We start from the raw sequence: 26218 nt of genomic DNA, 5'->3' as shown, positions 1-26218 counted from the left end.
CTGAAGCACAAAAGCAGAGGCACTACCAAAAAGAATGTACACTACTAGGTTATAGTTCAGCGCTATAAGCCGCTATTAATATCTAGCCTGGTTAAGTAATAATGTGTCAAAGGGAAATGCCTGCGTCACCAAACCTATGCCACCTCCTGCTCATATGTCCCTCCACAGCCAGCAGCAGCTACACACACACACACTGCTTTAAAAACTTCCTCCACGTGCGGCAGGAGTCTGGCGCCATTAGCCCCGCCCCCACCCTGATTGCACCCCGCCCCCCCAGCTTTCAAAATAAAGGGTTTTCCCACGCGAGCAGTGGATTTCAGGCGCCCTGCAAATAACTGATATGGCGGAAGGGGGGGCGGCTAAAAACCGCTAAGCGGCCGCACGGTTTCCATAAAAAAGAATGCTTTCGACATAAAGTTCCCCCAAAGGGGTTAATTACAACATGGGGAGCGTGGGAGGAGAGACCAGTCCCCCCCCCCTTTCTTACCGGAGGATCTGGCTGCTTTGGCCAGAGAAGGAGGAAATGATAGCTCCTGACACAGCACTGTTTTCAGCATAAGGCAGTGAGTGCTCAATACAGTGGTGACACATAAACTTAAAAGGAGAAATCTCCACTTACCTTCCCGCCGCAGGGTTATCTGCGATAAACCCAATCTTCACCCTTCACGGTGGGCTCCGAAACCTTCAGGAACAGAGGAAACTAGAGGTTACCCACAATCCTGGACCTGCAACAGCACCCTGCCAGTAAAAACTTTATGGCCTTACCACCAAAAAGTACTGGATCCCAGGGTCCAGCTCTCTAAGAGAAGCAGTCACAAGCAAATCCTTGTTTCTTTGGACACGAGGCACGGGTACCATTCTTTAGGCCCACGGAAGGATACTCTGAACGGATTCCGTCAGCGTGGCTAGCCCCAGCAAGGATTGCTTCCAGTGGAGCACTGCACATCTTTACTCATGACCAACACCTTAGACACTGGCAAAAAAAAAAAAAAAAAAACGGAGGTACTCCCGGTAGTGGGAGGGGTTATATAGGGCGTGCCAATGTCCATCACCTATTGGTGGCCTATTAACCCACATAGTAACTACTATGGCTCTGTGTCCCCTGATGTATGAAAATGAATGATTTTAAACTTGTAAACACAGTCTGAAAAATAGGCCTGGTCCTTAAGTAAATGGATAGTCAGTAAAGGCATGAATGGAACCTCTAGGTAGGATCTGAATAGTACGTCAGCGCTGCAAAGATAACGTCACAGATAAGTCGACCATATATAGTGGATTACTCTTCAGTGCTATATAGGAGTGTCCATAGACTAAATGTCCATTAATAGCATACACTTCAGCGGTTGTGTATAAACAGTCTAAGGCGTGTGGTAACACATCATAAGCCAGATCGCAGGAGCACAGAGAGAGAGAGAGAGCGCTGTGCATGAGGTCATAAGCTTAGACAACAGAAAGTGGGCTGTATAAGGTATTTACTGTCAGGAAAAACATTTTTTTACTATCAAAAGTTAAAACAAGGGCAGGAGATTTAATAGATAGAAATTTTAAAAAATAACCGAAGGTCCGCTTTAAGAATATATTTTGAATACTGTGGGAGAGCTAAGCTGAATTGGTTTGGTAATACATTATAGTGTCAGAGAAATTGTATGTAAGCTTCCGAAGAAACGGTTCCCCGCGAAACATGTCAAGCTTCCTGTAAGTCAGGGGCAGGCAACCTTTTGAGCAGAGAGTATGCTGAAAATTTTTGAAAAGAAATTGACAGTGGCGGTTATATATATATAAAAAAAAAAAAAAAAAAATCAACTTTCCTTTCTTATCGCGATTTAGAATGTAAATACTTGAATAACAGTACGAAATGAACATTGAGCTTTCAAAGATCAATGGTAACTGGTAAGTGTCAGAAATTGTATACAAGCTCCAGAAGTAGTAGCTCTCCACAAAACAGGTTGAGCTTCCTGTAATTCATACTTTGTATGTAGCCATAATGACAATAGTTGGGGTTGTCACCAGTACACCCCTAACATAGACAGCTTTCTTGGAGACATATTTCACTACTGTGTGTTTTTTCAATTACTGGTCTTTTAAATTCTGTTTTTATATTTGTGTGGTGTGTTTAATAAAATGTATTACTTTTTATCAGTAGTCCCTATAAAGTAAATTTTTCCAGTTATATTTTTCCTCAATAAGTTAGGACGTGGTGCTGTTATTTTTGTACACCCGCAGTGCCATCCTGCGTTGGTGTGCTTAGCTTATTTCTTATCATACATTTTAGCATACAGCTTAGTTTTTATTGTATTAACAAGAACAAAAAAAAAAAAAAAAAAAGTACTGCCAAATATCAGGAGTTCTCTCCCCTTTGCTCCTACATAAATAAATATAGTTACATAGTTAGTCAGGTTGAAAAAAAGACACAAGTCCATCCAGTTCAACCACAAAATAAATAAAAGTGTTTATAATAGCTGGAGGGCTGCTTAGAGGAAGAAATGTTTATGCTGGGAAGGTCGACTTGTGCTGGGAGAAGGTATATGGAGGGGAATAAGAGGATTTGTGCTAGAACAACAGGTTGGGGGTGGCGTTGACTTTTGCTGAAGGGGTAAAGTGGTGGAGAGTAATGTTGTACTCCTGACCCCTAGTATGCATTACACAATCCTGTCCTCTGCATTCTGTGCATCATATATTACTGACTCCTGCTCTCTCTGTTATGTACTCCTAAACATGGCACCAACTGCAGCGCTTTGTGCATTATATACAGTATTCTTGACCCTGCGCTTTATACACTATATAGTAAAATGACATACTTCTCGCCATCTTCATTGTCTCAACAGTTGCAGGTTGCTAAGAAGTCCCTGACTGTTTAAGTTATTCTATAATGTTGGTTTAAATAAACTGTTAGCTCTCAGTCTATTTCCTCTGTACACAAAAATATATATAATGGAACCTTTTTTCTTTTGTGCCGAGGTTTACATGTGTTTGCAAGACTCTTTCTTGTGGCACAGCAATCAAAGCATATCTCATAGATACAAAGAGGCTTGGGTTGTGTTTAACCATGGCCCTTAAAGCCCTTCCGTCTATTAAAAGTTTGTCCACACACATTGTTAATCGCGCAGTGCTGCACGCTGTGCACGATTGCCCTCATTAACCACTTGCCTACTGGGCACTTAAACACCCCCCTGCCCAGACCAATTTTCAGCTTTTCGGTGCTCTCACACTTTGAATGACAATTACTCAGTCATGTAATATTGTACCCAAATGAATTTTTTGTCATTTTTGTCCCCACAAATAGAGCTTTCTTTTGGTGGTATTTGATCACCTCTGGGATTTTTTTTTTTTGTGCTATAAATGAAAAAAAGACCGAAAATTTTGACAAAAAAAAAAAAAAAAAAACACATTTTTCTTTGTTTCTGTGATAACATTTTGCAAATTATTCATTTTTCTTCATAAACTTTGGCCAGAATTTATACTGCTACATATCTTTGGTAAAAATAACCCAAATTAGTGGATATTATTTGGTCTATGTGAAAGTTAGAGAGTCTACAAGCTGTGGTGCGAATCGCACAAAATTGATCACATCTGATGTACTGGTGGCCCATCTCATTTCTTGTGACCCGAACAAGTCAGGAAAGTACAAATACCCCCCAAATGACCCCTTTTTTGAAAGTAGACATTCCAAGGTATCTAGTAAGAGGAATGGTGAGCTTTTTGATGTTGTCATGTTTTCCCACAATTCTTTGCAAAATGAAGATTTTTTATTTTATTTAAATTTTTTCCACAAAATTATCATTGTAATAGGTTATTTTTCTCACGTGGCATGTGTATACCACAAATAATGCCCCAAAATAAATTCTGCTACTCCTGAGTATTATGATACCCACATGTGTGGGACTTTCCACAGCCTGGCCACATAGAGAGGCCCAACATGCAGGGAGTGCAATTACGTGTTCTAGGAGCATAAATTACACATCTAACTTGTTGACTACCTATTACACTTTTGAAGGCCCTGGAGCACCAGGACAATGACACGTGACACCGACGTGGCACTGATGACAGGTGGCACCAATGATAGATGCCACTAATACGTGGCACTGATGACACGTGGTACTGATGACAGATGAACTAATAGGTGGCACTGATGACACGTGACACTGATGACAGATGGCTCTGATACCTGGCATTGATGACACATGACACTGGTAACAGATGGCACGTGACACTGGGGACAGGTGGGCACTGTATTTTTTTTTTTTTACACTGACCGCTGCAGAGATGCAGCGGTTCATCTCTCCCTCCTGACACGCTGTCGGTGTGAGGAGGGAGAGCGGGGGATGAGAGATGATCTCATATGTTTACATATGAGACCATCTCTCATTGGGCACGCCGATCACGCTGTAAACAGCCGCTGTGATTGGCCGTTTACAGTGATCTATGACTGGCTGTGTCCGGGGGACATGGCCAGCAAAGAACTTCTCCGATGCGCGCCCGCGGCGGCGTGCATTGGGGAAGTAAACAGGAGGACGTCCAGGGACGGCCTCCCGGCAGTTAGCGTCCGCACTGTAGCCGTCTTTTGGCTATAGCGCGGGCGTGAAGTGGTTAAGGTGCTCCAGGTCTGTTGCAATACTAATATTTCCCTAGGAGTTTCTCCTGCACCTGAAAAACTCCTGTCAGAAGAAGCAGTTGAGAGATTGCATTAGAGATTAGTTTGGAGGGTTCCCAAACTCATCTCTAGGCCTGAGAGACTATCATCTAATGCCTGTGTGTACCTTTGGATTTGTTAATGCCATTTAGACCAGTGCAAGCAACAGCTCACACTAATTCTCACCTGTATTCTACACAGCACCGAGCGGGTAATTCCAGGTTCTCCACCAACTCTAGAGGCCTTTCCTGAGCCATAAAAAAAAAAAAAGTGTACATTAAAATGATGTGCAGGAGAGTACCATTCAAAATTTTAGTTAGTTACTGTATGTACATATGAATTACAGAAGACCTAGTATGAGGCCAATAAAAATACAAATTAATACAGTAAATTAATCTAAAGATAACATAGGGAAAGTACCCTTCCTAAGATGTATTCTTCGCAGTGCGTTTATTAGAGAAGATTTACCAACGTTGGGAATTCCAGTTACCATGATGCAGATTTCTGGATTCTGCAATAACCAATAAATAAGTTATCCTACAGTAAAATTCTGCTAAAACTTAACAACTGATAAAATCATAAAGACAATGCAGAAATAAGATGTCCAAGTGAAACACTACACATCTCTATGTGAAATGCTATTCATGCATTTTAATTTTACTGCAATATTCCAACACATGCCATCAACTTTTACTTCTTGGCCACTGACCTCAGCTCTGTGGAATCGGGGATGACATTCAATGCGCTCTGTAATTGCTGGAACAATCTAAATAAAGATACAAAAAAAAAAAAAAAATTGAAGAAACTTTCTTTACCTCATAAGAAAAGTTTTCACAAAAATCAAACCATTACATTTTTCAGTTTTAGGCTGGGTTCACACTGCTGCGATGCGGGAACGCTGCGGATCCGCTTCGGGTTCCCGCATCGCATGCCTCCCGGCAGCAGTTCACACTGCCCTATTGCGAACTGCTGGGAGTGTCAGTGAAAAGTTAATGACACCCCCCAGATCAGTTCGCATATCGCAGTGCGATCTGCAAACCTCGGACAGGAATCGGATCGCATGGTGTGAACACCCATGCGATCCGATTCTGCTGCGGACCAAAAAAAGGGTCCCGTGCGAGTTTGGACCGGATGCGATGCGAATTCAGCCATACTATCTGTATGGCTGAACTCGCATCGCACAGAGATCGGATGTGGTTTGCACTGCAGTGTGGTGCGAATCACATCCGATTTCGTCACTGCAGCAGTGTGAACCCAGCCTAAGTCAGGAAAATCAATACAATATCTGCAAACCATTATACCCATGCACATATCACAGGAATGACAAAAGCAGACATACATAGAAGCCATCCAATCAGTATATGTTATACCTAATGAAAAGTAAAAAATGCTGATGCAAGGCTTAAAAACTTTATTGAAATTAAATATTAAATTTTTAAAACCCTAACCCCCTTGGTTGCCAACCCGGTCAATTTGGATTGAATTTGATTGCTGCCCGTTTCCATGCTGGGAGATTAACCCTCTCCATTTGTCCTAGTAACCATTGTCACTAGGACAGAAAGTGAAATCCTACATTCCAAGTCATCCCAAAAAAACCGAAGGGGAATGCTTTCAAATGGCAGAAACTTTGGAGAGATTTCCTTTTTTCGCTTTCAGTTGAGTCTATGGAACACCCTTCTCTACCATTTCCGAAAACAAAAAAGTTTAGGCTTTAGTGATACTTACACGAGAAACGATCGCCGTTTTACCTTTTTTGAATATACATGTGTATGTTATGAGTTTAAATTCATTAGCTTTATCAATGTGGTTTTTGAAACCAATTTAGAGTGTGTAATTATATAGCAAACCTATACATGGAAGTAGCCATATTTGCTGATTAAATGTGTAGGCTCTCCACATAATAGACAATTATTTTTTCCAAACTAACATTTATCCATTGTACACAAATCCGCACTGCTCAATCATGACTTGTAGAGTCACTGAAAAGACTGGTGACCAGGCTTCAGTGTCTCCACACTTGCATGAGCATACAAGATAAACTAGCAACCCTGTCATCCGAATAGGGTAAACTTTATTGGCTACATTGTTAATATAAGAACAACCACTAACACATTTTGGCCATCAGAGCTTGACAAAGTGGGTTGGGCAGCCTTGAAACACGTTGCCACACCACCTAGTGACTTTTCCAGAAGGGACAGCACTGCTGGTCTGTCCTATGGTCCACAGAACCCTTCAGTTACTTCCTGCTTCCCGGCCGCCCATGGGATTTCAACCAAAACCACTATTTGAGGATTTTGCAACGGAGGAGTATCCTTCATAGATGCCATGGAGCTTGTGTGCCATATCTGCTACCTATACACCTGTAGCACTTCCACCAACTAACCTTACAAAGTTAGACCAAACACCTCTGCGTGCCAATAAGTTTGATAAACCTCTGTTCCTGGAAGGTACCTTGACAACTCCTAAAAATAGGATTTTTATAACAGCTTACCTGTAAAATCCTTCTTGGAGTACATCATGGGACACAAATCATAAGTATTAACTTAATGGGTATATAGGCACCTTCAGGGGATGGACACTAGTATATCCAATACAGGAAGTTTACTCCCTATATAACCCCTCCTCCTTCCAGGAGTACCTCAGTTTTGTAGCAACGCAATATAGCTAAACCCCAAAAGAGGGACATCTGTGTCCCATGATGTACTCCAAGAAAAGGATTTTACAGGTAATCCTATTTTGTTTGTACATCATGGGACACAGAGCTTAAATAATAACAATGCGAAATCGGATAGCAATGTTATTTGAGGGGAGGGAGAGACAACCCGCAGGGTACCCCCAGACTTGAGGGCTTATACTGCAGCACACTGTGCCCGAAGGTGATATCCTCACGATTCCTTACATCCACCTGCTAAAATTTGAATGCATGTACTGAAGACCAAGTTGCGGCCTTACAGATCTGAGCCATGGAGGCCTGGTGACGCACTGCCCAAGAAGCACTAACCCGACCTGGTAGAGTGACTTGAAAAGGGGGAATCTTTCCCTTAAATCATAAGTCTGAATTATAACTTGCCGAATCCACTTAGCGACAGTGGATTTCGACGCTGCCTATCCTTTCTTAGGACCCTCTGGCAGAATAAATAAGACATCAGTCTTCCGAATCTGAGCAGTTGTCTTTAAATAGACTGACCGCTCTCACCACATCAAGACAATGTAGTGACTTTTCTTCCCTAGAACATGGTTTTGGAAAAAACGATCGCAGAACAATATCTTGATTGAGGTGGAAACCTGTACCACTTTTTGGCAAAAAGTCTGTACGAGGGCGCTACACCTCTCTGTCCTCATGAATAATTAAGTATGGCTATTTACAAGAAAGAGCAACCAATTCCGAAACCCTCCTTGCTGAGCATATAGCAACTAAGAACACCAGCTTCCTTGTCAGAAGGACTAAGGGAATATGCTGTATCGGTTCAAATGGCTTTTTGTAACACTGACAAAACTAAGTTCAAGTCCCAAGGGTTCAAAAGGTGATCTAACTGGCGGATTAATCCGCCTCACCCCTTGCATAAAACCCCGGACTAAAGAATGTGTAGCAAGCAGTCTTTGAAATAAAACCGATAAAGCTGAGACTTGGCCTTTAATAGTACTCAAGGCCAACTTCATCTCTACCCCCAATTGTAGAAAGGCAAGAATTCTGCCTATGACATATCTCCAAGGGTGCCAACCCTTGGAGTCACACCAGGAAACATAAGCCCTCTAGACTCTATAATATATAGTTCTGGAAGCTGGCTTCCTTGCATTAAAGTAGAGATAACAGACTCGGAAAGCCCATGTTTCTTCAGAATGTGGGTTTCAAAAGCAAAGCAACTAAATTTATCATTCGTAATGTAGGATGGAATATCGGCACTTGTGAGAGTAAGTCTGGCCGTAGTGGAAGGGAGCATGGATCCCCCACCGTCATCTTTACGATTTCAGTATACCATGACCTTCTGGGCCATGTTGGTGCTACCAGAATTACCGGCTTTCTTTCCAGCTTGATCCTGCAAAGAAGTCGAGGTAGCAACTGAATAGGGTGAAATGCATAGATCAGCAAGAACACCGTGGAGATGACCCATCGGTCCTGAATTTCCTCCTGCCAGACGTCTGAGTATTGCAGAAGTCTTCTGCCCACTCTGGCGAGGGGGGGCACCTCTTCATAATGAGGCTTTGGTATTTTGCTTTGCAGATTCCGGCCCCAGGTCTTTTTTCTGTGCCTGGGCCTGACCCTGAGGCTTTCTTCTAGAGTCTGACCGTGGAGGCTGTCACCACTGTCTAGAGGCGGATGCCCCTGGTGCAGGGGAAAGAGGCTGTTTAAATGAAGGATGTTTATAGTTTCTTTTGACTGGCAAAAGAGTACTCTTCCCACTAGAAATCATGTGGATGTATTTGTCTAAATCCTCCCCAAATAGTCGATCCCCATGAAAAGGGAAACTAATCAGAAACCTTTTGTTGCAAAGGTGCTTCAGCTGACTAATTTTTTAACCACAGGGTCCTAAAGCATGTGTACTAGCACAAGCGCAAGGCGGGACACCTGGGGAATAGAATCTTTCATGGCGTCTATGGCAAAACATAGAGCCTTAGGTAGTTTGCCCAAATCACAAGCCTGTTGTGCAGGGACCTCTTTAAGGGACTGTCTAAATTGATCCCTTAGGAACCGACAGATGCCTATTGCCGCAACTGCAGGCTGAGTAACCGCACCTGCCAAAGAAAATGGAAGATTTTAACAGAAATTACAGTCTTTTATCAGTTGGATCTTTAAGCATTTGTGTATTGTCCACTGGACATGTTGGGCTATTATTCACACTGGAAATCCAGAAAGCCCCCTCAATCAACACCCCCCCCCCCTCTTTCATTAGCCTTAATCCGCTCACAGACAGCTGACACGCTCCAAGAATGAGAGGTAAGGCAAGGGAGGGCTGGGCGGCGGGAATTTAGAAAAAGTCTTGTGAGGGAATAGAATCATTTCTAAAAAAAAAAAAAAAAAAAAAAAAAAGCCACTGCCACCGCCGCACCCCCTGGAGGGGGGGGGGGGGGGGGGTTAAAGCTTCAGTTGTACCTCCCTCCCCCAGGGGGGAAATGTCCAGGATGAGGATCCCCCCTGGCTTTTGAGACACACACACACACATATGACATTTAGCTGTATTTCTGAGCTGGCTGAGAAGCGACGTACTAAGGTATGCATTTACTCCCTCTAGTGGAGATTTTATGGCATGACAACATTTCTTACTTTATGTAAGAAAAAAGCATAGGTGGACTTTTTACAGTTCCTAGGCTTCTTCCCTTACCTTTCCTCACTGCAAGATACTGTTGTGACAGACAGATCCAAACTTCAAACATCACGGTGGGCTGCGTTAGCAAACCTTCAAGGACCTGGTGCTTCATTGTTATTCCTGTGAGCCATGTCCCTGCCTGATCCTGTTCCTTGTTCCTGTGACCTGCTTCCCTTGTTTCCTGTCTCAGTCCGGACCGTGACTTGCTCATGTTTGCTCCCTCCATTTGTACATAGATAGTTGGGTTGTCGTTTGGGTTGCTGCTTTATGTTTATTTTTTCACTTTACATTGTTTAAATTTTACTGGTGTTGGTAGAGTGATATTTATGTTAATAAACTTAATTTAACCTTATTCAGCCTGGTACCTGATTTCTTAAAGGCACAGCCCACCGATTTGGTTATCCTTGCTGAATACCTGCATTTGGCATCCCTTACAGTTTCATACTAGTTCTAGGATAAAAAAAATAAATAAATAAAAAATCTAAACCCATAAGAGTGCTCCGAAACTAGTATTAGTCCAAGAATCACAGCTTCCAGTCAAACATTCTCACTGAGGTAGTAGGCTCAGTGTTCACAAATATGGGTACATCTATACTTTTTTTTGCAAAAGTGTTAGTACACCTTTTAAAGAAAATAAAAAGGACAACACTGCCAAGAAGTCCTCACCTGCTTGATGTTTTCCTCCCGTATGCAGTCTGTGTATATAACCTTTCCAACTTCCTGCTTGCTTAGCTGTGTGATGATCCTCTGAAAGGGACAAGAACATTTATAAGCGAAGCATGACAAAGTCTGAGCTTCTCAGATCTCCCGTGCACCAAAAAACAAATTATAGTCACAGTAATTTGGACTAGGTACTCATTATGCAAAGCCCTGGCAGCAATGAACACACAAGCTAACCAGGCATCTATCTAGGGCAGCACTGCATAGACAGCAGTCTTAGACTATTAAGTTAACTCACCAAGGCCCAAACTTTTTTTTTTTTGTGTTGGACACAGTTGGGAAAGGTTAGAATTGTGTCAAAGTTTTGGCTACACTTTAAAAATACCAAAGTGGCAATGATAATTGACTGAAATGAAGGCACTAAGGTATTTTTCGAAATAATGTTTTGATCAGTTTTTTTTAACAGATGAAAAATATCAAAACCGCAAAGGATTACATGCCCGCTGATCAACCAGCTCTTGGCCTACTCATTGCAAAGGGAAGTATACCCAAGCCCTAGCACAAGCACTGTCATAAGAATCACATGCTCCACCACAAATTACTTGGCATTTTCTTTGCTCCTGACCCACGAATAAAATGGCGAGGGACCAAAGAAAATAGAGTATGTATCGCTGGAAAGGAGAACATTAAAGTGAACCTGTTGCCACATGGGCAAAGCACTACTTTGCTAAGAGGACGCTAGCCTTGTTTGTAACAATTTAGTAGGGCTATAATAACTACTGTAATTTTAAACCCTCAAAAAATAATAATTAGGAGTACTATTTGGATATTTAACCAGTGGTGCCACAAAAGAAATAGAACTCAGAACAGTGTTTTCTAAATGCTAGTCCTCAATGATTCTCATCTAAGGCTTCAATCACATGGATTTTTTTTTTGCTGCATCTCTAAATTACCAGGTGCAGTATGCAGGCAGCCCATATAAGCCTATTAGGCTTCATGGATATAAACACTCATCCTTATGTGGCAAGAGTGCAGGTGCAGTTCATCTGTATGCCTGCCACATTAGAACGAGCAACTGTGTCCATAGAGCCACTAAAGCATCCTAAATTACTTTAATGGGCTGCCTGCACACAGCACTTGGAAGAGATGCTGCAAAAAAGGCCCATTCACGCCATACAAGTATTGTTAGAAAAGCTTTAAATGTTTATTGTGTGACTATTAGAAAAACAAATAACCCTGAGACTGATTTTTAAAATTACTTCTGAGCATGTTGTTGTATTAACTTGCTGTATCGTTTTGTTTTAACTAACTCCATAGTAAGTTGTAGAATGATTAGGTTGAACTATAGATAGTAGCATAAGATTGTAAAGGAAACCCTGATTAGCCAAAATAAAGTACCATCGTGTACCATGTTTCCTCAGCCAATAGAAGCATAGAGGCTGTATTATTGCAGGTATTAGAAGGGGGAATATACATTCCTTTGTGCGAGTTTTACTGGATTTTTGCCCTGTAAGCTTCATCCTCTTGTGTGACACATCAGAAATATATTGTCTGCTTATCAATACACCTGGAGTTTGACTGATCACAAGAGAAGAATATTCCTAACATTTTCATCGCCTGTGTGAACTAAGCCTGCCTAAATTTGTTCCTTAACCACTTCAGCCCCGGACCAATAAACACCTTAACCTTCCTAGCGGAAATCCCGAGTCTGGCTCGGGATGGGATTTTAATTACAAGAGCGGTAACCCCGAGCCAGACTCGGGATCGCATCGCTCGATGCAGGGGAGGACACAGGGAGCGTTACTCACCTTGTCCCCTGGATCCAGCGATGTCCGCCGCGCTGTGTGATCGAGCTGTCCTCCGCTCGATTCACAGTGCCGAATGCCGCCGAGCTCCGTTCCCTGCGACGTTACGACGCACGGGAGCGGAGAACGGCGGCAAATTCAAAAAAATAAAAACACACAAAACACACACAGCACTGTAATCTTACAGATTACAGTGCTGTAGTAAAAAATACACACCCCCTTTGTCCCTAGTGGTCTGTGCAGTGCCCTGCATGCACTTTTATATTATAAATACTGTTTTTTACTGCCTGGAATTTGGAGATTGTCCATAGCAACCAAAACATGTCCCTTTTTCAGTTTTTTTGGATTTGATTACATTATTGAATAATTTTTATTATTCTTTATTATATTATAAACTTTATCATACCCGGGATGTCTGCTAGACTCTGGTTTGAAGAGATTTCAGAGCGTTATTCCTAAGAATTACAGGACTACAAAATAAAAGCCAGATTTCCATGCAAAATAATTGTACCGCTTTCAGCACCTAATTCCAGACTGAATCATACCGCCAGGGAGGTTAAGGACCAGAGGTTTTTTTCCAATTTCGCACTGCGCTGCTTTAACTGGTAATTGCGCGGTCATGCAATATTGTACCCAAACGAAATTTGCGTCCTTTTCTTCCCACAAATAGAGCTTTCTTTTGATGGTATTTGATTGCCTCTGCGATTTTTATTTTTTGCGATATAAATGGAAAAAGAGCGAAAATTTTGAAAAAAAAAGATATTTTCTTCTTTTTGTTATAAGAAAAATCGAATAAACTAAATTTTAGTCATACATTGAGGGCAAAATTTATTCAGCCACATGTCTTTAGTAAAAAAAATGTCAATAAGCGTATATTTTTTGGTTTGCGCAAAAGTTATAGCGTCTACAAACTAGAGTACATTTTCTGGAATTTACACAGCTTTTAATTTATGACTGCCTATCTCATTTCTTGAGGTGCTAAAATGGCAGGGCAGTACAAACCCCCCCCCCCCCCCAAATGACCCCATTTTGGAAAGTAGACACCCCAAGGAAATTGCTGATGGGTATGTTGAGCCCATTGAATATTTTTTTTTTTTGTCCTAAGGGATTGAATAATGACAAAAAATAAATAAAAATTTTTACAAAAAGTTGTCACTAAATGATATATTGCTCACACATGCCATGGTTATATGTGGAATTGCACCCCAAAATATATTCCGCTACTTCTGCCGAGTATGGAGATACCACATATGTGGGACTTTTTGGGAGTCTAGTCGCGCACGGCACCCCGAAAACCAATCACCACCTTCAGGATTTCTAAGGGTGCAAATTTTTCATTTTACTCCTCACTACCTATCACAGTTTCGAAGGCCATAAAATGCCAAAATAGCACAAAACCCCCCAAAATGTCCCCATTTTGGAAAGTAGACACCCCAAGCTATTTACTGAGAGGCATGTTGAGTCCATGGAATATTTTATATTTTGCCACAAGTTGCGGGAAAATTACAAACTTTTTTTTTTTTGCACAAAGTTGTCACTAAATGATATATTGCTCACACATGCCATGGGCATAAGTCAAATTACACCCCAAAATAAATTCTGCTGCTTCTCCTGAGTACGGGGATACCACATGTGGGGGACTTTTGGGGAGCCTAGTCACGTACGGGACCCCGAAAACCAAGCACTGCCTTCCGGATTTAAATATAAAATGCTACCAAAAAAACTGTTAGCGATTGCAGGGATCAGGCCTGACTCTGCGATCGCTGCAGTTATGTGTTTAGTGTTTTGTAAGTGACAGTGATCGATCGATACTGCACTTGGGTGGGCTGGGCAGAGGGGAAAAACGCAGGTGCTAGCAGGTATCTGGGCTGATCCCGCTAACAATGCGTTTTTTTGGAACCCTAAACTGCTGGGGACGCTAGTATAGATCTGATCAGATCAGATATTGATCTGTTCAGATTCTATACCACTACGGGAGGTTTATGCTTTGCGTGTGGGTGTTAGCGGTACTGGCACTAACCTAGCGCTGCCTGGGGCGACGCAGACCCTGACCCTAAAACCTAATTGATATCACCTGCCGGGTGATCAGGGGGTTAAACCTTTATTGGGTAATAAATGGTGGGTGCCCTGATGCTATAAAAAAAAAAACTAACCAGAGTCACCCGTAACACTTATACGGTGATCAGTGGTGAAAGGGTTAACTAGGGCAATCAGGGGGTTCAAATTTTTATTAGGTAGTATATGGGGGTCCCTGGCGCTATATAAAAACCTGACGGGGAACCTAAATAACTAACTGGCTAACCAGCGTCACCAGTGACACTTATACTGTGATCGCTGGTGAAAGGGTTAACTAGGGGCGATCAGGAGGTTAAAACCATTATTGGGTAGTATATCGGGGTACCTAGCGCTATAAAAACCTGGCGGTGAACCTAAAAAAATAACTAGCTACCTAGCGACAATAGCGACACTAATGCAGCGATCAGAAAAATGATCGCTTAGTGACAGTGACAAAAGGGGGTGAAAGGGTTAACTAGCGGCAATCAGGGGGTTAAAACCATTATTGGGTAGTATATCGGGGTACCTAGCGCTATAAAAACCAAGCGGTGAACCTAAAAAAAATAACTAGCTACCTAGCGACACATGCAGCGATCAGAAAAATGATCGCTTAGTGACACTGGCAAAAGGGGGTGAAAGGGTTAACTCTAGGAGCAATCAGGGGGTTCAATCTTTATTGGGGGGTGATAGGGGGCTACCCTGGACCTAACACTAACTGTCCTGACAGTTTTTACTGTTACAACTGACACTGAATGCATTGATCAGTAAAGAAATGATCAATGCAATCAGTGACACTGTGACTGGGGGGGGGGGGGGGGGGGGGGAGTTTGTGTGCCTGTGTGTGCCTACATGTCAGTGTAGTGTTGGTGCACACTTACTTTGTGTCTTCTCCTCGTAGTCCGGTCAAAAAGACCGCCCCGAGGAGAATGATATCACTTCCTCCTTCCTGTGTAAACAATACACAGTGGGAGGAAGTTCGTCATTGGTCAGGAGCGATCCAGAGGGGGTGGCCAGAAACCAACGGCCATCCCCTCATCACGGATCGCTCCTGGAGGGAAACGGACCGCCGTATCCAGCGGGAGGGGGTCCGATGGGACCCCCCACCCGCTGGAAGGCAGGCACGTACATGTACGTGCTTGTGCCTGCCTGTGCCATTGTAATGACGTACATTGGCAATACGGCGGTCCTTAAGTGGTTAAAACAACATGCTGTCTGCATTATGTGTAAATCTACAATATCACGTTGGCAGCCAATTAATCATGCTTTTGCAAAGTAATCTTGTTGTGAATATCAAGTGTTTGATTTCTTTAAAATAATTTCCATTATGTTAATTAAGGGAGGGCGCATTAAATTCACTAAAGTATATTCCATTAAGGCATAGTTAAACCCTCCCCCCCCCCCAAAAATAATATATTGCAGCTTACTAGTCCTAAAATGTGGCAGCCGCATTTGTTTTCTATTTTTCAGACCCAATACATTTTTATGTATATCTGTCTATCTTAATAGAAAGCCTTGTAACTTCTTGTTTACTCAATTGAAATCTCAAAACAATGCCATCAGCTCTCTCAGCTATGTTCTGTGAACTACACAACATTCCACCTCTCGCATAGGAGATGAGAGAGATAGATAAGTTTGTAGTCCGAACCAGGATAGCAGCCTAAAGGTGACAATGCTGCTCCTCCATGGAAAAAGTATGACGACTGAGCGTTGTCACCCTAGAACAGGAAGTGTAGTACTAGCGTGATCTCCAGATAAAAAATAAAAGAAAGAAAAGCCTTAAAAGAAAACAAATGCAGTCACTCCACGCAAGGACTGGTAAGCTGCAATATATTACATAGTTGCTCTTGGGTTTAGATGTACTTTATATATGTATGAAGACAACATTCCAAGCTGCTGTTGAAAGTGCTCTGATATAACACTAGCAATGTTTACAATGGATAATGTCTTGCTTGAGAAAATACGTCTACATTCACAGTGTCCCATTATTATTACTTATTTTTTACATTTTGATGAGTCAGGTCAGCTAGGTCCATTTTGTTGAGTATGAGCAGGTGGGGCTTAATTCCAAGATGCTCTTTAAAGAAAGGATTTCGACCAGATAAAGGAATGTTTTCTAGTTAAGGAAGGGTAGATGAGCTTATAAAAAAGGTAAACAAAAAAAAAAAACACCTAAACACACACACACACACACACACACACAATGCCAATCTAGTTAAAATATCGAATATTTACAATGTGTATACATGTGCATACACTAGCTTTCAGAAGTTTGAAATCAATTACCAATGCATGCATTTTCAAATCTTTATTTTTTTATTAAAAAGTGCCAATAACTTGATATAGAAATATAGCCCAGACATGACTAATGCTCCAGAATACCATTACTGCTTTCAATGACTTCACTGCAAATGTCCAATAGGGCAGCCATGTATTCAGTGTGCTAATGGAAATTTTTTATTATTGAACAACCTTTTGTAACTGCGTTAGCACAGCTAAAGTTTAAATACATTTAGGAGATGTTATACGTTGCCAAAGGATTTGTTTTTCTGCACACCCAGCTTTGAAATATTTACATCCCTACAGACATTACAGCACAGCTAGGTTGGTGTTCTGGTGTTTCATTACTGCAATTAAGGGACAATTCCACTTTAGGCATAAAATAAATAATGAACAGATCACTCACAGCTCCTAAAAAAGCATATGAGCTCTACAGCTGTAAACAGCCTTTCTCAACATGGAGGAACCCTTGAAATAGTTATCCGGTCTCAGGGAACCCCTGCTAAAAATGAGAAATCTACAACTCATGACACATTAGTGTGATGGTCAGTGGGAAGAATGGTCCTTACACTTGTGGTCATTGATAAGAATTACCTCCTTACAGATAGCTAAAAAGATCAATGGTGTCACTGGGAACTTATCTGAGAGGCAGAAATTGCCAATGCTGAAGGAACCCCTAGCAACCTCTGGAGGAACCCTGGTTGAGAATCACTGGCTGTAAAGTTTGGCATTCCTTTTCCAGGTTGAATGATGGGCAGCATCATTCAGGCACTTCCTTTAAACCTAGGCCATCACAGCTCTGCCCTTCACCATGGGCTCACATGAGAACATTGCTGCGAGTGTTGCCACGTCATTATGTTGGGCTGATCTCTGGAACATTTATGATCTGCACACCATCAGAAGTAGATAAGTAGTAGTAGGGAAGAGGACCCGTAACACCCGGCCAATGTGTTTTTTTGAACAGTGTGAGTGATGTACCAAGGGAGGTGGGGCTAGCTGAACCAGAAGTTGTTTTTTACCAATACATATGCAAAAAGCTTGAAGGGGGAAAGGGAAGAAAGCTTATTTTGGGTCTTGCAAAATTCCCCCATCTTCAGGGCTTGAACATTTATAGGAATTGAGGTCTCTTTATGGTAAAGGTAAGAAGAATCACCTGAAAAAAGTGCATTTATTATTTTTCCTGCAGGTGCCTGGAAAGCTTTACTCACGATCCGTAGATCAGGGGTGCATAGTGCGCTCCTGCAGACCTATCCTCTGGCATGTATAAATGTGAGGTAGGGACCTCAGATTGTAAACTCCTGGAGGGCAGGGACTGATGTGAATGTAAAATATACAGTATATGTGAAGCACTGCATAAATTGACAGCGCTTGCCTGTAATAAATAATAAAAATAAAAAAATCTCCACAAGGAGATCAACAATAGTGTTCATCTTGGCCAAATATGGGTTTAAAATTGTTTAACCTCTTCGCCTATTACACCTGATCACCCCCTATGGGCCAGAGCAATTTTTACAATTCTGCTATAGACCTGTGTATTCGGCAATATCTCTCTATATTTTTTTTTTTTTTGCTTAAGGAGAAGAAAGTCTTTGTAACACTGTCTTTCTGTAGTGTCTGAGCAGTGTTATTTATAAAACACTGTCAGACTGCTTTTTTTTTTTATTTTTTTTTTATACAGCTAAAGCTGCCAGCCTTCTCTATGCACACAGCAATGCGGCTTTGATTAATCACAGCCAATTGGCTGTGTACTGGGAGGGAGGAGAAGGGCAGAAGGACTCAACGTATTACACACGTCCTTTGCACGACGACGACCCTTTTTTGTGGGCATGTATAGCACTCCCAATGTTTGCAACTAGTTAAGACTGTACAAGGAGTTCTAATTTTTTACAAGTTTAATTTGCATAAATTTTAAAAATCGCACTGCCTATTTTGTTTCATTTTGTAGACAAGATGTATGCAACGGCACTGGAGAAGCTGGAGTGTGTTATGATGTGGTGACCTGTAAGGCATTAAGTTATTTTCTTCCACATACATACAGTGCTATATTATATGTACAAATAAAATTCGATTTGACCTATGCTGATAGTACCTACCATATACAGACTATAATTCACCTTGAAAACAGGGTCCCAGTTATACATATGTAGAACAATTACACCAGCTCCTATTTGTTATGGAAAAATACAAAATGCAATACATGCACAATTTTTAAACTGGGAAGCTTCTGGATTTAATGTCTATATAGGAGGCAAAAGGCCAAACATTATCAGCACTAGGAAAAAGGATATTCTTGCATCATGTACTTCCACAATACAGTCCACATGTGTTAATTTAGCCTTCATCTGTTTCATTCCTGTAAGAAAAAAAAATAAAAAATGTTGAACGTCTTATTCAATGTTACTGGTTTAATCTATTGTATTTGGCAGAAATACATGTAAGTTCAAATATTCATTCTCCTTATGACCACAAACAAAACCTTTCTGACTTTCCTTTTAAAAGATTCAACTTATATATTAGAAAAAGGACTGGTATAAAGTTGCTCCTCCCATAATTCAACATTAAAATGAAAAAAGTGGGCTTGATGTTTTTTTTTTTTTTTTTTATAAAAATCAACCTGCAAAATATAAAATACACATAGTAAATATTATATATATTTTACACACACACACACACACACACACACACACACACACACACACACTATTTTGGCTTTTTCTGCACGGAATTGTACTGGGGAAAAAAAAAAAAATAATAATAAAAAAAAAAGCATAAAAACGCACCAAAAAAACCCCAAAACCCCCCCAAAAAAATAAACCACACCCGTACTGGAAAGCCCTTTTCCTTATTTAAGGTGAATAAAGGAAGGGGGGGGCGGGGACACATGAAAAAACACAAATGCAGAAAGGTACAGGTGTTTTTAAAAGTTTTTGCAGGTTTGTTTACTTGAACATTTCAGATTTTAATTATTTTAGACAAAAACTTAGTTACTAGGGGAGAAAAACAGTGTAAGCACATTTTTTCATGTTTTTTCAGGCAATCCCAATTAGGTCAATAATACTTGAAGCTTGTAGCTCAGGAGGAACCTCATGCACTTTTTTGGAGCGGAGCTACCAGCTTTAAGTTTCAGGTGACATTACACTCGGGTGTAAACAGGCACAGTAGAAAACTATTCGATTTTGAACTGTGTGTGTGGAATCTTTAGAAAAATAAACACATGATTTTTTATAACAGCTTACCTGTAAAATCCTTTTCTTTGAAGTACATCATGGGACACAGTGCCATAGTAGTTACTATGTGGGTTATAGGCCACCTTCAGGTGATGGACACTGGCACGCCCTAAGACAAAGTGCACTCCCTATATAACCCCTCCCACTACTGGGAGTACCTCAGTTTTGTAGCCAATCAATACATGTGTATACCAAAGAAGGGAGGGACCTCTGTGACCCATGATATACCTCAAAGAAAAGGGTTTTACAGGTAAGCTGTTATAAAAATCCTGTTTCGTACATCACAGGGCACAGAGCCATAGTAGTTACTGTGCGAGATGTCCCATAGCAATGGCAACTGAAGGGAGGGAGACAACAAAAAATAGAGCACTAAGAGACAAGAGGAGTCATACTGCAGCCTGCAGTACAGTGCGCCCAAAGGTGATATCCTCATGACCTTTTACATCAATATGGTAGAATCTGATAAATGTATGGGCTGAACGAAAATACATGGTTTCTTCTTTCCTGTTTATGCTTATACATTACTCACTTTTATTGTGCCACCTATACCTATCTCATGGTCTTTCATCCCCCCCCCCCCCCTTTTTTTCTTTCCCTTCCTTTTTTTATTCCTTTTTCTCTTTTCCATTCTTGTTCTTTTTTATACTTTCACTTGTCCACCTACACTTGGCATTAGGCTCTACTCACTTCTCACAATATAGAATATTTACAGTACACCCAATATATATTTTCAGATATGAAGCCCACTCATACCACTACTTGGATTTCTGCCTTTCGTTCTTTTTTCCATGGGGATGATGTTTTGTGCACTTGGTCCCTCTCCTGCGGGCCCCTTCCACAGCTCCCGGTACAGACAATTTGGACAGCCTCTGATTCCTTGTCCCCCATTTTCCATACGTATTATGATGCAAGTACTTAGAGGGATGATTAACTCTCTCCCTTTTCTCTTGCACACATTTCCCCGTTGAGGGGTATTTTAGCTGATCATATTGGTCTACTCATGTTTTATTGTTTTTTCTTATAGAGTTGCATGCATCTGCCCCTGAGGAGTGGTATTATCCACAAAACGTGTGTCGGGCTATTAGGATGCATTCTTACGCCTATTGATAGGAATCTACTTAGACTCATTATCTACAACCAAATGATCATATGTTTTTTTTACTATTGTTTATACTGCATAGTGCCATTTATATGACGTGTATACATATGAATCTGTAACAATTCATTTTACCCCATTAAATCTTTTTTCAATTTTATATGCCGTACCTTTGACATGTATATGTAATGTATTCATGAGGTCAATACCATGTACGCATGTTTATATATAGTAAACCTTTTCTACTATGTGCATTGTTATGTATTGTCGGATTTCATATGCCAACTAAATATACTTTAATTATCTCACCCCCACAAATCATTAGCCTCATTTAAAGTCCCACTTTTTTTTGTACCTGAACCAGGGATGGAGGCAGACACCATGTGCTTCATTTAAAGTCCCAAACTCCCCCCCCATTCTAAAATGTATGGACTGCTGAAAACCAAGTTGCGGCCTTGCAGATCTGAGCCATGGAGGTCTGGTGATGCACTGCCCAAGAAGCACTAACAGCCCTGGTGGTGAACTACGTGTGCATTGTGGTGCACTTCATTTAAAAGTATGGTACAGATCTCTTTGTGTATTAAGGTGCGCTGCCAGCTCATTTGAAGTAAATAAGTCACTTTAACACCGCAGACCTCAACACATGAGTGTACTGTAATTAGACTCTTTAGGCTTCACACCTTTACGTGCCAGTGTCACAGCATGCAAACGTTAGTGCTTTGATAATTCTGAATGGCAGCCTGATGCAGCAAGGAAACAGGCTTGGGTTGCAGCACACCACAATGCACTGCTACTGTCCATTGTGCTGAAAAGGGGTCATGATCCTTTTTCGAGGTGCAGGGCTATATTTGGCAGTCCATTCAAAATGAATTAGCTGCCTAAACGCAGTGCATTTGAAAAAGCAGCATAAATTGCGTAAACGTGTCCACTGCAGCACACATAAGCCTCGTACACACAGTACGATTGTTGACCAACCGAGCATCTGATTTTTATCAAAAGGACATGTAGGATCTTGTCTTGCATACTAATGGTACACAATTGTCATGTCACAAACAAGAATGTAGTGAAATACTACGAGGAATTTTAGCTCTTGAGCGCCACCCTTTGAGCCCCTTCTGCCAATTTCGTGTTTGGTGAGCATTGTGTGACGGATTTGAGTGACGGATTTGTGTGCTGACCATATGAAAATCAGACGTCAAACCATTGTCCGCTGAAAATTTACTAGCCTGTCATCCATCATTCGTTGGCTGAAAGTTGGACAATTGTCAAAAGGAGTGTACTAACGGTAAGAATCTAGGACAAAGAATATATAAGAAATGGCCTATTTCTCACAAAAAACAAGTGCTATATGGAAAAAACTGGAAAGATACGCTAATTAGATTTCATTAACCAATAAATGGTGCTAGCTGCTGCATATAATCACACTCCAACAGAGATGATATAAACAATATTCTAGGAGAACAGTGTGTCAACAGACAATCGCCTGCCAACAATCTTAAACGTGTGTACGAGGCTTTAGTTTCATCATTTTACTTCACTTTGTAGGAAGATTTCCTTTCCCTTAAAAAGCTGGATTACTAATAAAAACAATTGACTTTGCAGTGGGGTACAGAAGAAGCAATTACACTGGTCATATTCCTCACTTCCACGTGCTTCCTTCCAGTTGCATGACCAAAGCCACTTCTCTTTGCTACTCTGTAATCATGCACAAGGGTGTATAAAAAAAAATACTCCTTTCTATGCTGGATTCTTCTGGCAGGAGCTGGTAAAAAAAAAAAATCATTGTTTTGAAACATAATTACACATATTTATGTGCATTTAGAAATATGCGTGGTGTTCAGAAGTGTATGTGTGTAAGCCGATTCTATTGGCTAGAATATTAAAGAGGACCTTTACCCTACCTCATTTTTTTCCCCCTCTTTGTAAACCAATGCTTACCTGGTTGCAGGTCCTGCACAGTAAACATACTCACCCACCCAGTGGATCCAGCGGTGTCCTACTGAGAGCCTCTTCCCTTCTGTCCCACACTCAGTCCCGCGCTGCCATTTTCATGTGTGACATCACCAGGAAGCCACAGGCAGCTCTCCCAATGACTTACCATTAAAAATGACATGATAAAATAGGGAAAATATCAAGCTGGTATGTATTTTACCGACTCAACTTAGTAGGTTGGGGTTCCCAAAGCCAAATAGAATATGCAAAGAAAGGAAAAATCAAATCGCCTAGTTGAATTGGGGGTGAGGGTGGGGTGTCAGAAGTATTTTAATAAAAATGTGAACAGTTGAGGGGAGGAAGGGTGCAGAGAAGAGAAGATGCAAATTACAGCAAAGATCTGCTTTCATTTTTTTTCTAGCCACCAGATTGAATTTATGTATGTAAATTATGCCAAAGAGCTTCTCTCTGAACACAGGTTTGGGGCATTGTTTATGCCCCCAAATGCTGCTCTAAAAATTCTACAATGTGCATAGAAACAGTAGCTAAAACAGAGTTTCATTCACAGACATTAAAGTGGTTGTAAACCCTTACAAACCAATTTGACCTACAGGTAAACCTAGATTAAGGCTTACCTGTAGGTCCAAGAAATATCTCCTAAACCTATACGGTTTAGGAGATATTTACAGAAAGAGAGCCATCACTGTCTACGGTGCATGCACTGTAGACAGCGGCACGCAGGCGCACTGGGCAGGCCACAGATCGCGGCAATATGCCGCGAGTGTCAGCTCCCGTGCGCATGCGCGGGAGTGACGTCATCGCTGCTCCGGCGAATCACAGCGCCGGAGCAGCGAGACCCGGAAGTCACTCCGGGATCCTTGGCAGCGGCAGACATGAAGACGGAGGACCGCTTCGGGGGCTTCGTTCTCAGTCAAGTTATTCATAATGAGCTAGTATGCTATGCATACTAGCTCATTATGCCTTTGCCTTGCAGGTTTCTTTTTTTTTCAGATGGGTTTACAACCACTTTAAAAGAGAAGTATGAGAAATAAATATTTTAATCATACCCACCTAGGTGGATGCAGTATTGGTTCCCCGCAGGCTCTAAGGCTTAGAACCGAGTGACCCAACACTGCTGATCGCTTGGATCTTAGATATCCCTGAGCAGAGAGCCGGTGACTATCACAGTCACTGGCTCTCTGCTCTGCCTCCCTGAGTTCGCTGGAGTGCTGGGCTGTGGAGGGGGGGGGGGGGGGGGGGGCGGGAGAGGCTGGCTCAGCCTCTCAGCATATGGTCGCAATCATTCCTGAGCCTGGACTGGCTCTGTGATGTCAACTAACAGCGGACTTCAGCCTGCTGTCTGCTGAAAACGGGTTACAGGAGTGCACAACGATCTTTGTCTGTACTTCTCCAAAAAAATAAATAAGTTTCCCTAAGCCCAGGTTCACAACACTGCTGCAGGATTGAAATTGTGCTGAACTCGCACAATTTTGTTCCTGCATGTCAGTTCAACGATTTCAGAGACCTGTACGGTTTCCTACAGAAACTACTTTTGGTAATCAGTGCGGCATCGCACCGATTCAGGAAGGTTCGACTGCGGGTAATAGCCGCCGATTTGGCATGTGAAATCGCATCAATGTGAACCAGGGCTAAAAGTGACCTTTTTTCCTGCAGTGTGCATGAGGCCTAAATTGTAGCCACACTGACATCATAGATATATTTAAAGACCAGCAGTCCTGCATTATAAGTGAGAACAAGAAGGCCAGCACAAAAAAGCGCTGGCTGCCAGGGGAGTGAGGAATAAGCCAAGTATATTATTTTCCCCCTAGACAAAAACTAGCATTTTAATTTTACCTGGGGCTCAGGCTTACAGACCAAAAGGAGCCAAATAAGAGAAGTTCACTGTTTGGGTTTACGTACCCCATAAACAAAACCTGTGTGAGTTTAGTCCTACTGAGTTAGATTCAAGTCCACCATGCAAATAATCTGATTGTATAATTTTCATACAAAAACAATATCAGTGCCCACCTGAACTACGCAATCATTCTATATCCAGGCAAGCCATTGGTAGATCTAATGAGAGAGATATATATAGATATATATATATATATCTATATATACACACACACACACACACAGTATCTCACACCCTGTGTACATGTCAATACACTGAATCGCAAACAAAAGCAACGTGTGGTTCTCCCGCCTCACCTTTAGCCATATGTCCAGGGAACCAGTGTGCCACGTCCCTGGCACCAAAATCATAGGGAAAGCGGAGGACACTGCTAAGCCTCATCGTGGAAATACAGAGATTCCTCTTCTGACAGGAGAGACAAACAAATGTAACCCGGGAGTCCCAGAGCTCAGCAACGATGTTGCAAAAAACTTATTTTCACGTTTTAATTGTAATCATCATTATCAATACCAGATACTTAAACTCCAGCAATCTTTCAGTCCGAGCGAAGAGGATTGTGACTTCTTGTGTTCTTATTATCTGTCAAATGAAAATGGTGTAATTAATTTCAGTCTAGTGCAGTCACTTAGATTTCCCTTCTACAAACACTCAATTATTTGCAGCAATCATCCCATATCACCTCGATTCGCCTTTTTGTTCTTCCTTCAGACTAGTAACTTGCTCAAACATCAAGCCTCAATGTCAGAACGCTATCATGGGTTTCAAGCCTCACTCACAGATCACTGACATGTGCTCATGCTCAGATCAAGATCATGCATTCCAAGCCTCACTTTCAAACCAGTGTATTATTCCAAGCCTCACTCTTAGATCTGTGTGCTTGGTTCCAAGCCTCACTCTCAAATCTGTGCATTTTATTCCAAGCCTCACTCTTGGATCCGTGTTTTTTTGTTTCAAGCCTCACTCTCAGATCAATATCATGGAATCCAAGCCTCATTCTCAGATCGATATCATAGCTTCAGTCGCAGATCACCGGTGTTTTGCCAAAACTGTCCCCCCATCAGCTAGTGTCCGGTCCGTACTGCGCAGGCGCCTCGCTTGCGTAGTAAGGATGAGAAAGGAGACGGGGAAAGTCTCCGAAGAGGAACAGCTGATGAGGAAGTATAAGCTGCGGCTGCGCAATACATGTTAGATTCTGTCCCAGGTGTAGTGTCACAGTTTGATGCCTATCACAGGATGGTGCGGAAGTGACGTTGTTGCGTACTGCGCATGCGCGATGCGCTCCAAACGCTCGCGCCGTGCGTTCCAACATAGTTTC

The 26218-nt window shown here is 41.7% G+C and overlaps 1 protein-coding gene across 5 annotated transcripts in view; it reads right to left on the bottom strand.

The window, feature by feature from the left end:
* Window positions 1-25992, bottom strand: part of MTG1 (mitochondrial ribosome associated GTPase 1) — a 54896-nt gene extending 28904 nt beyond the window's left edge. Inside the window, exons 1-9 of one of the 5 annotated variants that reach the window (XM_077454845.1) lie at window positions 25765-25992; window positions 25414-25482; window positions 25200-25308; window positions 19022-19086; window positions 16460-16564; window positions 10603-10683; window positions 5340-5396; window positions 5051-5141; window positions 4817-4878 (exon numbers count right to left, since the gene is read on the bottom strand). In XM_077454845.1, coding sequence (XP_077310971.1) covers window positions 4817-4878; window positions 5051-5141; window positions 5340-5396; window positions 10603-10683; window positions 16460-16564; window positions 19022-19086; window positions 25200-25284 — 546 coding nt within the window. In that variant the 5' untranslated portion in view covers window positions 25285-25308; window positions 25414-25482; window positions 25765-25992. Of the gene's footprint in view, window positions 1-4816; window positions 4879-5050; window positions 5142-5339; window positions 5397-10602; window positions 10684-16459; window positions 16565-19021; window positions 19087-25199; window positions 25731-25764 lie in introns of those variants that run through there. The other 4 variants (XM_077454844.1, XM_077454842.1, XM_077454841.1 and 1 more) reach the window with 4 other exon arrangements.
* Between the last annotated feature and the right edge of the window lie 226 nt (window positions 25993-26218).

Source organism: Lithobates pipiens, unplaced genomic scaffold (genome assembly GCF_037356315.1).
Source record: "Lithobates pipiens isolate NorthernLeopardFrog02 unplaced genomic scaffold, aLitPip1_a1.2 Scaffold_25, whole genome shotgun sequence".
NCBI classification, from domain to species: domain Eukaryota; kingdom Metazoa; phylum Chordata; class Amphibia; order Anura; family Ranidae; genus Lithobates; species Lithobates pipiens.
Note: the sequence above shows the minus strand (reverse complement) of the source record. Positions and strands in the feature narration are given on the sequence as shown.